This window comes from Gorilla gorilla, chromosome 2 (assembly GCF_029281585.2).
Source record: "Gorilla gorilla gorilla isolate KB3781 chromosome 2, NHGRI_mGorGor1-v2.1_pri, whole genome shotgun sequence".
Lineage (NCBI taxonomy): Eukaryota > Metazoa > Chordata > Mammalia > Primates > Hominidae > Gorilla > Gorilla gorilla.
The window spans coordinates 64,438,446-64,453,385 of NC_086017.1; the positions used below are offsets into that span (position 1 = coordinate 64,438,446).

The 14,940-nt window shown below is 42.3% G+C and overlaps 1 protein-coding gene across 3 annotated transcripts in view; it reads left to right on the forward strand.

The window, feature by feature from the left end:
• The window catches only part of CACNA2D3 (calcium voltage-gated channel auxiliary subunit alpha2delta 3), a 939,729-nt gene that overhangs the window by 442,501 nt on the left and 482,288 nt on the right, over positions 1-14,940 (forward strand). For all 3 annotated transcript variants that reach the window (XM_031009416.3, XM_031009417.3, XM_055383540.2), the window contains exon 9: positions 10,806-10,880. In XM_031009416.3, coding sequence (XP_030865276.1) covers positions 10,806-10,880 — 75 coding nt within the window. The remainder of the gene's footprint in view (positions 1-10,805; positions 10,881-14,940) is intronic.

Genomic DNA, 14,940 nt, shown 5'->3' on the forward strand with positions numbered 1-14,940 from the left:
CTTGGTTCACTGGTGCAGCTTGTTTTTCTACATTTTAGGGAGACATGAGACTTCAGTCAAATACATTTAAGAAATACATTGGTTTGGTCCGGAAAGGCAGGACAGCTCAAAGCAGGGGCTTCCAGCTTATGGTAGATTTTAAAATTTTCTGGTTGACAATTGGTTGAGTTTTTTAAAGAGCTGGGGGTGAATAAAAAGGAATGTCTGGGTTAAGATAAAGGATGGTGGAGGCCCAAGTTCTTATTTGTAGAGGAAGCCTTCACGTCCTAGGCTTCAGAGAGAACAGGTTGTAAAATATTTCTTATCAGACTTAAAGTCTGTGTTGATGTTCATGCCAGAGAGGTGTAAGGAGGCATGTTCGACCCCCATTTCCCATCACGGCCTGAAACAGTCTCTCAGATTAAATTTTAAAAGAGCCTTTGTCTCCTGTGTAGAGGAGGAAGTCCATTCAGATGGTTGGGGGGAGTCTTAGAATTTTATTTTTGGTTTATAATCTCCAGTTCTTTTTCTTCTTCTCACTGATTATTTGGTATGATTTTCATCATGCCCCTTATGTTCCTCCCACTCTCTTACCAAAGGCTCGTCAGAGTGAGCCTGATTTCTTTGAGTCCTTGAGCACTTAACCAAGTGTGTGTGTGTGTGTGTGTGTGTGTGTGTGTGGTGGACACTTATTCTTTTGCATGAAAATAACACACATCACATCTGTTTGGGAGGTGGAGTAGTTGCTATGGGCAATGGAGGCAGCATGGTGATGGGGGCAGAGCCTGGGTTTTGGAGTTGGGCTGTTTTGAATCCCATTCACCACATATGCTGTGTGTCTTGGGCTAATTACTTTAGTCTGGGCATCAGCTACCTCAGCTGTGAAGTAGGTGTGCTCACCTTGCCCACAGGGTTGCTGCTGGGATCATCTGAATTGATGCACCAGAGTCAAGCTGGTGCACAGGGCTCCTTAGCCAGTGGTGGGATACAAAAGAAGAGGGTGCTCCGAGAATGCTGTTGCTGTGATCTGCATGGCTCCCCTAAACCCACAAGGAGAGTATGTTGTCATGGATGGAGCCTTATGACTGGGCTGCCTTCTGCATAGGCGTGACACCCACTTGTGTTCTCCAGGCAGAGGGCCTGGGCCTCTAAGTGACATGAAGATGGCCGAGGGGATTGCCTGAATTAGTATCCTGCCTATACAGGCCTCTTCTGATCAGACTCTCAGAACAAAAGTTTCTGATTTTAAGAAATCCTAAAGATGAAAGGGAAAAGAAAGAGAATACTAAATTCCTTGGGAGCAGGGGTTAGTCTTCTTCATTCATGGATGTATCCCCAGCACCTAGGCAGTGCTTGGCAAATAGCAGGAGTTTAAATATTTGTTGAATGAATAATAACCACAGCTGCCTTCCACTCACTGTGTGCAAGTCAGTTGCTAAGTGTCCTGTGTGGATTATCTCATTGAATCCTCACCCCAGCTCTGTGCTATGTGGCATGGAGACAGAGGCATGAAGCCGCAGAAGTGACTTTTTGAGTTACACAGCCAGAAAAGGTGGCACGGTGAAGGCTCAGACGTTGTCCGGCTTCACCTTGCACCCTTTCCTGAGCAGAAGTGAAGAGGATATAGTTGATCCACTCAGCCATCTTATCATGAAATTATATGGCCTCGAGGCATAGTTCTTTGGAAGAAGACTTTCAGATAGTTAGAACTTTGGGTTTGCTGCCAAGTTACTCTAGTTGCCAGCCTAGTGGTGAGAATGCAAATGTGGCTTGATCCCCACACATCCTGAAGCAGTTACAGATAAGAAGCAGCTAATTTGAGACTATCTTTCTTATTAATCTTTAATTACTCATTACAGAAGTATCAGAAATTCACGTAATAAGAAGAGCTAACTAATTACATCCTGCATTTATCAGTCAGGATTTATTGTTCTGTTAACAAAACCAATCGATTGAAATAATCTATGTAAGTTCATTAAGATATACAAACAGTGTCAACTCAATAAAGAAGAGAGGGTGATTAAGATAATTAAAAGTAGACATGCCAGTTATTATAGAAGAGTTAAGAAAAAAAATGTTTTACCCCAAATTGTCCCTTTATATAAAGAAACCCATTAAAGATCCCATTAACCCTCACCGTACATTCTGTTTGTTCATTTTCAACATAAATAATCAGCTTCAACGCTATTTACATAATTATTTCAACAACTAGAAAGCTACTCTGAACTTCTTTATTTGAAGCCTTTGTAGTAAAATCATGAACTTTGTTCCTCTAATGGATAAGAGAATGGATCAGATATGTTAGTGAATTTATATTAGAAGGCCAAGGTCATAAAAGAACCATTAATTAACAGTAATGTTTATAGGTTCATTGCTTTTTAATGTAGGCAATGTATGTAATAATTTTAAACAATTCAGTAATGTTCTCATTTCTCTTTCATTTGGCACATATTCTAAATGTTTCTGTGTATATGAGCACACAGTCTTTTCGCAAAAATAGATTCATATTTTACAGAATATTCAGCAACTCTTATTTCAATCAAATGTATTTGAATAACAGAGCATTCCATCACATTTGTTACTCAGAAGTGCTGCAGTGAGTGCAGTGCGTACAGTGCACTGAATGGAATGCATATATTTTTGCAAGGCTGGGTGTGCTTCTATTGAATAAAATCTAGAAGTGAAATTGCTGCACCAAAGGGTATGCACACAGGCACCTACCAGAATATCTACCAAACAGGGCATAATGTTTACACAGTTACCAACAGTTTGAGGCTTCTAAATAATAGGAGATTCCTAGCTGGCTAATTTTCATTTGCATTCCCTTGAATTGTCTCTCCCAATCCTAAGTGTGTTCTGCGAATTTTGCCTCTTGAATTCTTATTTTTTTTTCCTCCATCACTTCCTTCTGTTTCTGCCCTGACATAATTGCTCTAGTAATATGGTGTAGGTTTTCCCTCAGTCTGTTTAAAATGGTCACTTGTTCTCCTGTGTAGAGGGCGACCCAACTGCAGGTTCTTAAAGTGCAGGGGGATGGGATATTTGAAACGCCATCCAGAATGCCCTGCAAATCTGTGTGAGTGCATTGTTATCATCGGCTGGATTCCATTTACGAAAGAGGACATTATCATTTCACCCTCCATTACACTGTCAGCCTTCCTTTGCTTGCCGGGTAGATGTTTGTGGAGATAGCTCACTGTTTTAGAGGAAAAGTAAAGAATACAATATTTTCAGTGCCAGAAGCCCTCGTGTACTGTAGGTTTTTGTTTGTGCAAGTCTAATTCATCATTGCTTCTTGATTTTCAGTGCCATAATGGAGGTCGGAGGAAAGAGATTTAAATAGTGGGAAAGACTTCCCTTGGCCACTTAAGTTCGTCTTTTGGTTTTGCAGGTTTTATTAAGTTCATTGTGAACTGCATGTTTAATATTATACTGAAAAGTTTCTGATCTTGATCTATCCAGAGTATAAACATAAAGAGATAATGTTAAAAATTGTTTTAGCTTTCATGGGCAAGGTATTGCAAGATCTATCTAAAATGGACAAACTAACTGATTGAATTATGAAAGAATAGTTGAAATATGAGAGTAATTTTGTGCAGTTGAAGTTAAAATTTTAAGGTCAAACCACTGGTGCATGAAGAGAGATGTCTCTGACAAGAGAAAAGGCATATTTTTCTGATTCACTTTGAAGTCTAACTTCAAGCCATGCATTAAATTAACAATATTATCATAAAAATGAGGGTGCTAATTCTGTCCGATGTTGAAATTTGAAAAATGACTTTACAGAAGCTTAAGCCATGCATTAAATGAACACAGTATTAACTGGGCCAATATTGTTACATCAATTTACATGCCTCCTGCAGCCCATATTTGTGCAGACTTGAATTAAGAAGAGCATCATTTGTTAGTTCAAGCAAGAACTTTCTGATGCCCTGGTTTTAATTTGCAGATTTTCTTTAGAATGGTTTCTCCAATGCTTTGCCGCTGTGGATTTGCTTTTTAAAGTAATCGATTCCGTATTAAAAGTATGAGGATAGTATTTTCTTGTGTCAGTGCTCATTTGTTCTGTACTACTAATTGTGTCCAGTTGTGTTTCAAATTACATAAGATGCTTTTGTAATGCAAAAGATCCCTAGGATGGCTTGTGTTGGTCAAAATAATGTGTGTTCATCTGCTTTATTACATAATCCCTACATGTTTTCATTCAAAGGTTATTTAATCAAAAGTGCACCAGTAAAACTGTAAAAATATTTAATGGAGTCCCAGCAATTCTGCATCAGTTTCTTGTATTACATGAGCATGGCAGCATTTAATTCTGTGGGTTTTTTTGGCAGAACTTTGGATTCTTTAAAACATAGCCACTTACTTCCTTTACTTTTTGTTTATTTACCTGTTTTTTGAAGGGGGTAGAGATTCTTATCTTATTTTTTGTTTCTGTGCCAATTTTTTTTCTGGCTTTGTTCCTAGTCCTTTCCATCAGTGATCTTCTCTGCAATTTTGCCTTTTTGTTTCTTTGTTCTATCGATTCATTCAACAAATAGTACTGAGTGCTCTGCATTAAGCATTGGGGCTAACTTAAGACAAGCTGTCTGCTCTCAGAGACTTAGGTTTTCTGTGTGTAAGCCTTGTTTGGGGGCTACACGAAGCAGGTCTCACAACACAGTGTGGCCAGTGCAGTCTTGGAGTAGTTGGGAGGCTGGGTGTCTAGAGCTGGGTCATGTACTGTCTGGGGCTCTGTGGTGGCTTATCAGAAGAAGTAATGACTAAGTGGACACTTGAAGATAAGTAGGCCAGCCAGCATAGGCAAACGTGATGGGACAAGGCAGGGAGAAAAGGAGGAAGGAGTCAGCAACTGAGGAGGAAAGTGCCATTTGCAGGTGTAAGATCCCCCTACCCCAGCCCCTAAGAAGGAGCTCTTGGTGTGTCTGGATCACATAGTGGGGTGGGTGAATGTGGAGGCAAGTGGATCTGATGAGTGATGGTGAAATGAATGAGACTGGATGGAGAGAGGCAAGCCAGATCGAACCAGTCTGGTCAGCCAGGTAGAGGAATTGGGACAACCCATGGAGGCAATGGAGACCCACAAAAATGAGTCTCAGCTTCAGGGCAGGGTGTTGAGATGCGCCCCGAAGCCGGTCCCTGCTTAGAGAGGTCTTTCCTCATCCTCTTCTCTAGGCGACTGATGACCTTCTGTTAGGCCTGAAAGCGGAATTGCTTTCATCTGTCAAGTTCGGCTTCTGACATTAGGTGGGTTCCTCACTGTTATCCAGAGCCCAAAGTCAGTTGTCTTTGGCTCTCTGGCTTTTGGGCTGTGATTCACCTGAGCCTGTGTATGCTGGGATTCTACACTAATGCAGAAGCTCCTGTGAACCTTGGTGGGAGGGTCTAGCCCATTTGCATTGCTTTTAGATCCTTCCCCAAAACGTTCTGGCCCTTCATTTAATCAAAGTTGCCTTTCCTATTTTAGATCATCATTAAGATTCTCATTGATCACTTTGCTGTGTCTGTAAAAGGGGAGATGTAGGGAATGCTCACAGACATTGGGCAAAAGGAAAGAAAAGGCATATGATGATGTGTCCCTTGCCTTCAAGGCGGAGAGTTTGGAGGTTGGTTGAATGGAGACAGAGGGGCAGTTACCTCAGCAAGAGTTGTGCGATGTAGTCTAATACCTGAGGAAGATTGTGGGTTTGTCTCAAGCTTGTTGTTATTTTTGGAGGGACTGTTGCAGCATCACAAATAAGCACTATTTGTTATAAAAAGGAAAGCCAGGGCCAGGTGCAGTGGCTCATGCCTATAATCCTAGTACTTGGGAGGCTGAGGCAGGAGGATTGCTCGAGCCCAGGAGTTCGAGACCAGCCTGGGCAACATAGGGAGACCTTGTTGCTACAAAGAATAATAAAAAAATTAGCTGGACGTGGTGGCATGTGCCTGTGGTCCGAACTATTTGGGAAGCTGAGTCAGAAGGACTGCTTGACCCTGGGAGGTGGAGGCTGCAGTGAGCTGTGATCACACCACTGCACTCCAGCCTGGGTGATACCTGAGTGAGACCCGCGTTTCAAAAACAAACAAACAAAAACAAACAAAAGGAAAAAAGACCTTATGTTCAGATGGAACAAGAGTAAACATACTCTTTTACTAAGAAAAGTAAAAAACAGTTCATTGTCACTCTACAATGATGGTCATGAGCAAACTTAGCCAGTGTTTTATGTCCCCAGCACACAGTAGGTGCTTAGGGTAATATTCAGTGAGCAAATAAAGAAGTGAAGAGTTCTGTGGCAGATGCCTTCCTGCGTGGGGATTTCCCAGTAAGCTGGCTGCACTGTCTTGGCTCCCTATCTGCCAAAGACCCCGGTCCCTGGGAGGATTCAGAGGGTGGCTTAGAGTGGGACAGTGTGTGGCCAGACATCATGGGCTTGTCTTGGGTACGTAGATAGTGACATGTGCCTGATGACATGGCATCTTATCCCCAACAAATGCAGATCCATGATCTCCAGAGAAGGCCAAGGACACATGCCCCTGTTCCAAAGAGTGAGTCACTTTGCCGTCACAGACATCACCCTCTTCCTTCATAGCAAGTTCCAGCTCTGGGTGCAGGGTGTCATCTGTTGGCCTTTCACTCTGTGTAGCACACATCACACTCACATATATATTTTCTTTCTTTTTTGTGCATTTGTGCCTGTGCACCTAGATGCCTTTCTCATTCTTACGTGCCAGGTTCTATGTTGACTTATTTCATCCTCACAGTGAGCTCATGAAAGAGGTGCAGTTAGAATACCTGTTTCCCCAACACAAAAGCTGAGGCCAAGCTCACCCAGCTAGTGTGTGGCAGAGTCAGGATTTGAACCCGGGCCTGCTTGCCTCAGTTGCTTTAGCTCTACTGTTCTACCCTTGTGAGAATCAGAAAAGGAAAGCCAACCAGGAAGGAAGCAGGGAGAAGAAAGCCAACAGCATCCGAGTCCCCGTATGCTATGTGGCAGCCTCTAAGCTCTTTAAAGGGTGAAAGCTGTTTGTCCATTTCCTTACCGTGTAGTTGGTGGGCTGGACTGGACCCATTTCCAGGGCAGCCTGGGCCCACTCCTGTCTTCCTAAGAGACTCTTCCCATTTCCCAGAAATTTGCAAGAAGGACTAACCACTTGGGCAGAAAGGGGAAGTTTAAGTACGTCTTTAGGGTTCAATCCTGGTAGTGCAGGGGAGTAAAAGCAAATTATAGAAGGAAATTGCATCTAGCTGGTGATGATGTACATTGTATCCTTTTCTTCTTTGACTGTTGATATCAGATTATTTCATTAGGGATCAAGGAGAGCCATTTATAAGGCTGTTGTGTCTTAGGGCAAGAGGTGACCAAATCTTGAGTTGTAAATATATATGGCTCTTCTACATCATCGTTTCACAAAATAGAAATCTAGAGAACATACACAAAAATGCAGAAGCTGAAAGATTTCCAAATAAAGGGCTGCGAGGAGTCTGGAAGCAGTTCCGTGCACAGGGCATCCTTGGGGTCCCCCTCGGGAGGAGCTGTTGGGTAGTGAGAGGAGCGTGCATAGCTAGCAGGCCTCCTTAGTACAGCTGCCTGGTGTGCACAGTTCCCTTACATACATGGCTGAGCCCGGCTCCCTCTGGTGATACAGACCAGATTGCTCAGCATAGCTTTATCCTGATGCAGTCAAGGGAAATTAGTCAACTGCAAGCTTGGATGATGCCACTAACAAGCTGGCTGGGATTCTGAAGAGCGGATTCTTCCACTGAGGCCATAGCACACACAGTGATGGCAAGCATGGTTTTGATTACTGCACATGTACCTCCCTGATGAGGGCAAGAACTCCTTGGTCTTCTTGACTTTTAAATCCCCTCTGGAGCCCCCACAAGTATAGACTTTTATATTAGCAAGGCAGTTTCAGGTCTGTTGCCTCACTCAATTTCTGCAGGGGCCCTCAGAGGGAGACTGAAGGTGAATTAATATCTTCTTATGCATAAGATTCTGGGATCAGAGAGGCTTAGCAACTTCTCCAAGGCCACACAGTGAGTACACGGTAGAGGCAGGACTTGGACCCAGGTGACCTGACTCCCAGCTCAAACTGTACAACCCCAGGAATCAATTTTGAGAGTGTGTATTAGGTAGAATGTCAATGAAGTAAATCAATTTACCTGGAAAATGGAAGAATGAGAGGAAGTAAAACCACGGTGGGAACCTCAGTTAGGAAAGTTTTGGGCTGTGGTTTACAGAACAGGTGAGGAAAAGTTGGTTCAGCATACAGGCATCTGATAATGTCATGTAAGAAGCCTGGAGGAAGGTGGCTGCAGCTTTTGCACAGTAGCTCAACATTATCTTCAGGGGCCCACACTGGCTCCATCTTCCTGCTCTGTCTTCCTTGGGCTTTGCATTCCATTCTTTCTCTTGTAACCTCATAGTTGCAAAATGGCTGCAGCAACTCCTCAATAGCATCCCAAGCAGGAAGAAAAGAGTGAGTATAGATGAGTTTTCCCTTAATGGCAGGAAAACGTTTCACTGAAACTGCCCATCAAACTTTCCCTTATGTCATGGTCATTTGACTGCCCCTAGCTGCAGGGCAGCCTATAAAAGGTCGTGTCCAACAAAGGGGAACTGGATGGCTGTGACTGGCTAAGACCCTTTGTGCTTCAGGCCTTAGAAATTGGTGTATTGTCACCCTAAACCAAATGAGTCAGCAAGGGAAGTGAAGGAGAGGGGATTGGCTGTTTTCTCAGCAACTTCCAGGGTCAGTCCAACAGAGATTGAGAGGTTTGGAGAAGTTTTCCTTCATATTGAACTCTGCAGTTGCTTCTTGGATCCTGAGTGATGTTCTGTTTGTTGACTAAAAGTCATACTCCCATTTGTCAATGGCTAATGTCATAAATATATTTTTTCTCCATGCCTTGTTAGAAGATATTTAAGCCCTCAAATCATTGGGATATAATTTTTCAAATGCTTTTTATATGACTAAAAGCAAAGATGAAAGAGAGGGCACAAGCCTGACTGATGGGGAGATCTGGAGGTTTGGGGGCCAGAGAGGATAAGTTGGGGGCGTTGAGGACCTGTTGTGAGTGGCAGTGAGGTCAGACTGCCTGAATTTGAATCTGGACTCCACCACCCCTCACTTACTCTCTGGTGTCTTTGGGCAAGTCGATAAGTTTTGCTGTGCCTCAGTTTCCCCATCTGTAAAGGGTGAGTGATTGGACGTGCTTGCCAAACGATGCTAAGATAACGTGCAGATGAAGTTTCCCTGCTGCCTAGATGCAGTAAGTGCTCAGTAACAGTTAATTGCCAAGGTCAGTTTGATCACCACTTCTGCTTGCTTAGTGAGCTTCTCTCCATGGGAAACCTGATGCATCCCAGTTGCTCTTGAGCAGCTTTAGGTCTAGCCCCTCTTCGACCTGTCCCTGCGGTGTATCCAGAGGGATTTCCCAAACTCATATCTTTATTTCACTCACTCCCTTGCTCACAGCCCTGCATGGTCCTCGCTGACTTTAGTTTTAAAGCACAAACTCCCTAGGCCCTCTTTGCTCAAGAGTCAGCTGGGTCTGGGAGAGATGGTTCTGTTCTCTTCTCTCAGGAGCTCTGGGCCTCTTTGGCTGCTAAAGTAGATATACCATAACACTGTCATCAATCAAATGGTCCTCAGGCACCTACTATGGGTCCAGCCCTGTGCTTGCTGCAGAAAATAACACTGAAGGACCAGGCATGGGCCCTAATGGTGTGGTCCCACTTTGTGGTGGGGAATCCGGCCAACAGATGATTAGAATTTACAGGGATTATATAGAAGAGGGACCTAACCCAGTGCCTAGCCTGCACCAGAGGCTGCTTCCCAGAGGAGGTGGGAATAATCTGACCCAGGAGGTGAACAGGAGTCAGCCAGAGAGAAGAGGTGCCAGAGCGAGAGCTCAAAGCAGGGGTCCCAGCATTGGAGGGACTGAAGGAAAAGAGGAGACATGTCAGAGGACAGCAGGGGAATAATGGCTGGCCAGGATAAGTTTTAGGGGAAGGATGATGAGTAAAGATGCTAGAGTGTCAGCAGGACCAAGGGTCCAGAGCCTCGCAAAGTCCCGGGAACACTCATCTGCACAGCAATGGGAGCTGTGAATAGGATTGACAAGAGGCAACACGATCAGATGTGTAAGGACCAGCCTCCCTGCAGGGCAGAGAAGCAAGCTTGCTGAGAGAAATGATGAGAATACTCACATTTTTGCTACCTGGTTGTGAGCTTTGGGCAAAAAAAAAGGGGGGGGGGGGTTGTATTCTGGATATTCTGGGATTGAAGTGATGGGAGTGCCGGTGTTGGCAATGTATGGGAAATTGTGCATGGACAGTTTCCTGCTCAGCACCCACATACCCTTGCAGAGTGACCAGGGAACATCAAGGCTTATTCTGTCCCCACTCCTGTGTAAGCCACACATGTGTCCCTTGGTTCCATGAAGCCAAAGACAGTAGCTGGAGCTGTATCCATGCAACTCTGGGATGCTCTTCAGCTCCCACCAGGACCATGGGCTGTCAGCCATGCCCAGGGAACTGCCAGTGTTTGGAGGCAACCCCAAAGAATGGTCAGTTAACAGGGTGCACCCTGAACCCTGCCAGCTATCAGCACATGCTCTAGAAGTTTCTCCTTCAAACAAGAAAAGAATAAAGTCTGTCTGCAGCACATAATCATAGGTGTCTAGAGGGACACCCATGAGAGAGTTCATCACCTTATGTGAATAAATGGAGCCTGTGATTGTGCCGCTTTTTTGTTTGTGTGCATACCTCCTTAAATTATTAAGAAGTACCCTTCAATTCCTTAATTAAGTGTTCCTTCTTGACTTTTTTCCTTTGCAGTATAATGAGGAGCTTCACTATGTGGAACCTTGCCTGAATGGAACTTTGGTGCAAGCCGACAGGACAAACAAAGAGGTAGGGGCAGCTCGGGGGAGCATTCCAGTCATGGTACACCCGTGTCTCCCTCATAGTGATTGTTTCACAATAAATCTGTCTTATCAAATGCACTGCCCTTTCATTGAGGCCCTTGGAGCCCCCATGTGTAGAATATTTATTAAGAGCACAAAGAAAATCGTGGCACTCAAATAATTACATTGAATTCAAAGGCTTGCTAGTTCTGAAACAATTGCATTCACTTATTGTCCTTGTGCTCTAATAAACACAATGCTATGGTGTGCTTGATGCTGACGTTGACACTCTTGAAAGAATATGGCTCTTGCTGAGATTTCAAAGAAAATTGAACCCACTTGTTATTTCCCTTGTCCTTCTCACGATTGATTAAATGGTCATTGGGGTAACTGTTGGGGTAACTTGTCTGCCATTGAAGGTAAGCCTTACAAGGATAGGAATGCTGTCTGCTCACTACTGTATCCTCAATGTGCCAAGCATTGCCTGTTCCATTAATATTGTGGAACAAAAGGACGATAAGTTAAAGGAGAATCTTACACAATGGGATAGAGGTTTCCACTCCAGTTTTGGAGTATCCTAGGAAAATTTCTGTAGTAGACTTCTGTAAAATAAATCCTGTTTCCCTTTAGCCACCTTTAAATTTGTCAGTACAGCTACCGCAACCACCACTATACCACCCCTACAGGGCCAGTTGACAATTTCACTTGAAGGTATAGCTGTGGCTGCAGCCATGTCACAGCTTCTGGGACTCACAGCTGTCATTGCCCATGTTGATTTTCTGTACCTGACACACAGAGCTGCTCTTCCCCTGGAGAGCAGACCTGCATGAGGTAGCTGGGGGCAATGGCCAAGGCAGGCTTTTGTGAGGCACATTCTATGTGCTGGAGAGAATCCCCTGGCTCGTATTGTGTTGGTGCTGTCTTAGATGCAGGTAGTAGAAGCACTTAATTTGGGTGTCTTTGAGGAAGTGAGCAACAGAGGATTGGGAGAAATTCATTCCAGTTGGAACACAACGTATAAAGTGAAAAATACACTAGAGTTAATATCTGGGCTTCAATTTGAGGGGAAAGAAGCACCATGATAAGCTTCATATTTAGGAGTGAGGAACCAAGTACACTGAAGTTCAAAGAAGAGGTGTAACCTGAGAATGCTCATTCATGGTAATTGTCTAGGCTAAGGTAAGAAAAGTGACTTAAGTCTATAGCTACATTTTTCTAGAGACTTTCCCGTTGTTTGGCCATTGTGTAAGTGAAGATCTCATCCCTATTCCAATATTGTAATATTGTAATATCCTCCAGAGCCTCAAATAGGTGTTCCATCCTGGTGCTTGCAACGTTAAACAGAACAAACACTTAAATGATCAAAGCCTTCCTTCAGATTGCTTCCCAGAGGAACAAAGGACAGTATGATCTTTGGAAATAGGAAGTTTTATGAATGAAAAAAAGTCATTAGAGGAAATGGGCTAAGAAATTATTCTAAATTGCCTATGAGTTTATGGATATTGAAGACTGGAATACTTTTGAATATAAAAACTAATCTGGACTTCTTATTCTGCCAATATGGAGTAACCATATTCCAATGAGGTCCTCACCTTTATAGCTGAGAAGCCCTAGACATAACGCAACAAACAAGTATAGGTTGAGTATTCCTTATCTAAAATGGTTGGGACTAGAAGTGTTTCTGATTTTTCAGATTTTGGAATATTTGCATTATACTTACAGGTTGAGCATCCCTAATCTGAAAATCTGAAATCCACAGTGCTCCAATGAGCATTTCCTTTGGGTATGACTGTTGAGCATTATATCGGTTCTCAAAAAGTTTCAGATTTTGGAGAATTTCATATTTTGGATCTTGGATTTTTGGATTAGTATGCTTAATCTGTATAAGAAGATTTGAAAAGGAGAAAATGAAATGTCTAGGGACTTTGGGTCTTAAAGACAAAAGGGAAGTTCCCTGATTTTCCTCTTTGACTCCCATATATCCTGAATAGAGCATTCCAGAATCTCACCTGGACCAACAGTAGGCACAGATTAAAAAAAAAAAAGAAAGTCCCAGAAAATCTTGTTCCTTCTAGCCAAAGGACCACAGAAAACCTTTGTGACAACACTTTTTCTACTCCAGCTGAATATCAACGGAACAACCAATCCTACATGGTTTCAGTGGGGCCAAATAAGAAGTTGATCTTTTGCCCCACGCATACCCCCTTGGCCCTTCTCCTACCGAGAATGACTGCTAAGAGAAAAGATGAAATCGGATCCAGAGTCTCATAATATAAAATCCATAATGCCCAGAATGCAATTAAAATGCCAAGCACTGGGAAAATCACAACATGAATGAGAAAAAAACAATCAACAGAAGCCAGTATTTACATGAATTGGATGTTGGAATTACAAAATTGTTTTAACAAGCAATTAGGAATTCTCTTGCAACAAATGAAACAGTAGAAAATCTCCCAAAGAAATAGAAGTTATAAAATAGAGCCAAATGGAAATTATTGAACTGAAAAATACAACCACTAAATAAAAGCTCACTGATGAGCTCGATAGAGTGAAGATGACAGCAGATAAAATCAGTGAATTTCAGGACAGATCAATAGCAATTACCCAATTTGAACAACAGAGAGAAAATAGACTGGACCAAAATGAACAGTCTCAGGGACTTGAGGGACAATAACAAAAAAATAACATTAATTACATCAAAGTCATAGGAGAGGAGAGAGAGAATGGGACTGAAGAGGTATTTAAAGATGTATCGTCTGGAAACTCCCCCAAACTGGGTAAAAGGTGTAAGCATACATATTCAAGAGGTTATGCAAACTCCAAATAGAATAAACCTATGTAAATCCATGCCAAGACACATCATAAATATAATTAGACAAGAAAAAAATCTAGAAACAGCCAGAGAGAAAGGACACATTGCTTATATGGAACACCAATTTGAATTACATAGATTTCTCATATGAAATCGTGAAGACCAGAAGTAAGTAGCATAGCATTTTTCAAATACTGAAAGAAAAGAACTGCCAACCCAGGATTCTATATCCAGTGAAAATATCCATCAGGAATGACGGAGAAATAAAGGCATTCTCAATGGAAGGAAAACTGTAAAACTGTTGCCTGTAAACCTACCCTTAAATAATGTCTAAAGGGAATTCTCTAAACAGAAAGGAAATAAGGAAAGAAAGCTTGGAAATTCAGAAAGGAGAGAACAACATTGGAATGAGTAAGAAGATTACAATTAGAGTATCCTAATTCTCAGACAATTCTTAAATTATGTTTGATAGTTGAAGCAAAACTGGCCTAACACCATCTGATGTGATACCCAATGTTTATGGATGGAATACTTAAGACAATTATATTTTAAAAGTGTGGAGGGTAAAGGGACCTAAATAGAAGGTTTCTATACTTCAATGGAAATGGTAAATACTGATATGAGTAGACAGTAATAAATTACATATTTGTACCATAATACCTACAGCAACCACTAAGAAAACAATACAGAGAGTTATTCTTAAAAAGTAACTCATAGGAAGGTAAGAAATGAGAAACAGAGGAATTAGAAAGAGGATGAATAGGAAAAAAATAAATTGGCAGACTCAAGTTTTAATATATCATTAATCACCTTATGTATTAGTCTGCTCTCTGCTAATAAAGACATACCTGAGACTGCGTAATTTATAAAGAAAAAGAGGTTTAATGGACCCAAGTTCCACATAGCTGGGGAGGCCTCACAATCATGGCAGAAGGCAAAGAAAGAGCAAAGGCACATCTTACATGGCAGCAGGCAAGAGAGCATGTGCAGAGGAACTGCCCTTTATAAAATCATCAGATCTCATGAAATTTGTTCAGTATCATGAGAACAGCATAGGAAAAACCCACCTTCATGATTCAGTTACCTTCCACCGGGTCCCTCCAATGACACATGGGGATTATGGGAGCTCAAATTCAAGATGAGATTTGGGTGGGACACAGCCAAAATATATCACCTGAAATTTACGTGTTCTTAAGACCATCAATGTCAAGGCAGAGATTGTTTGAGTGGATTAAAAAAACACAAACAAACATGA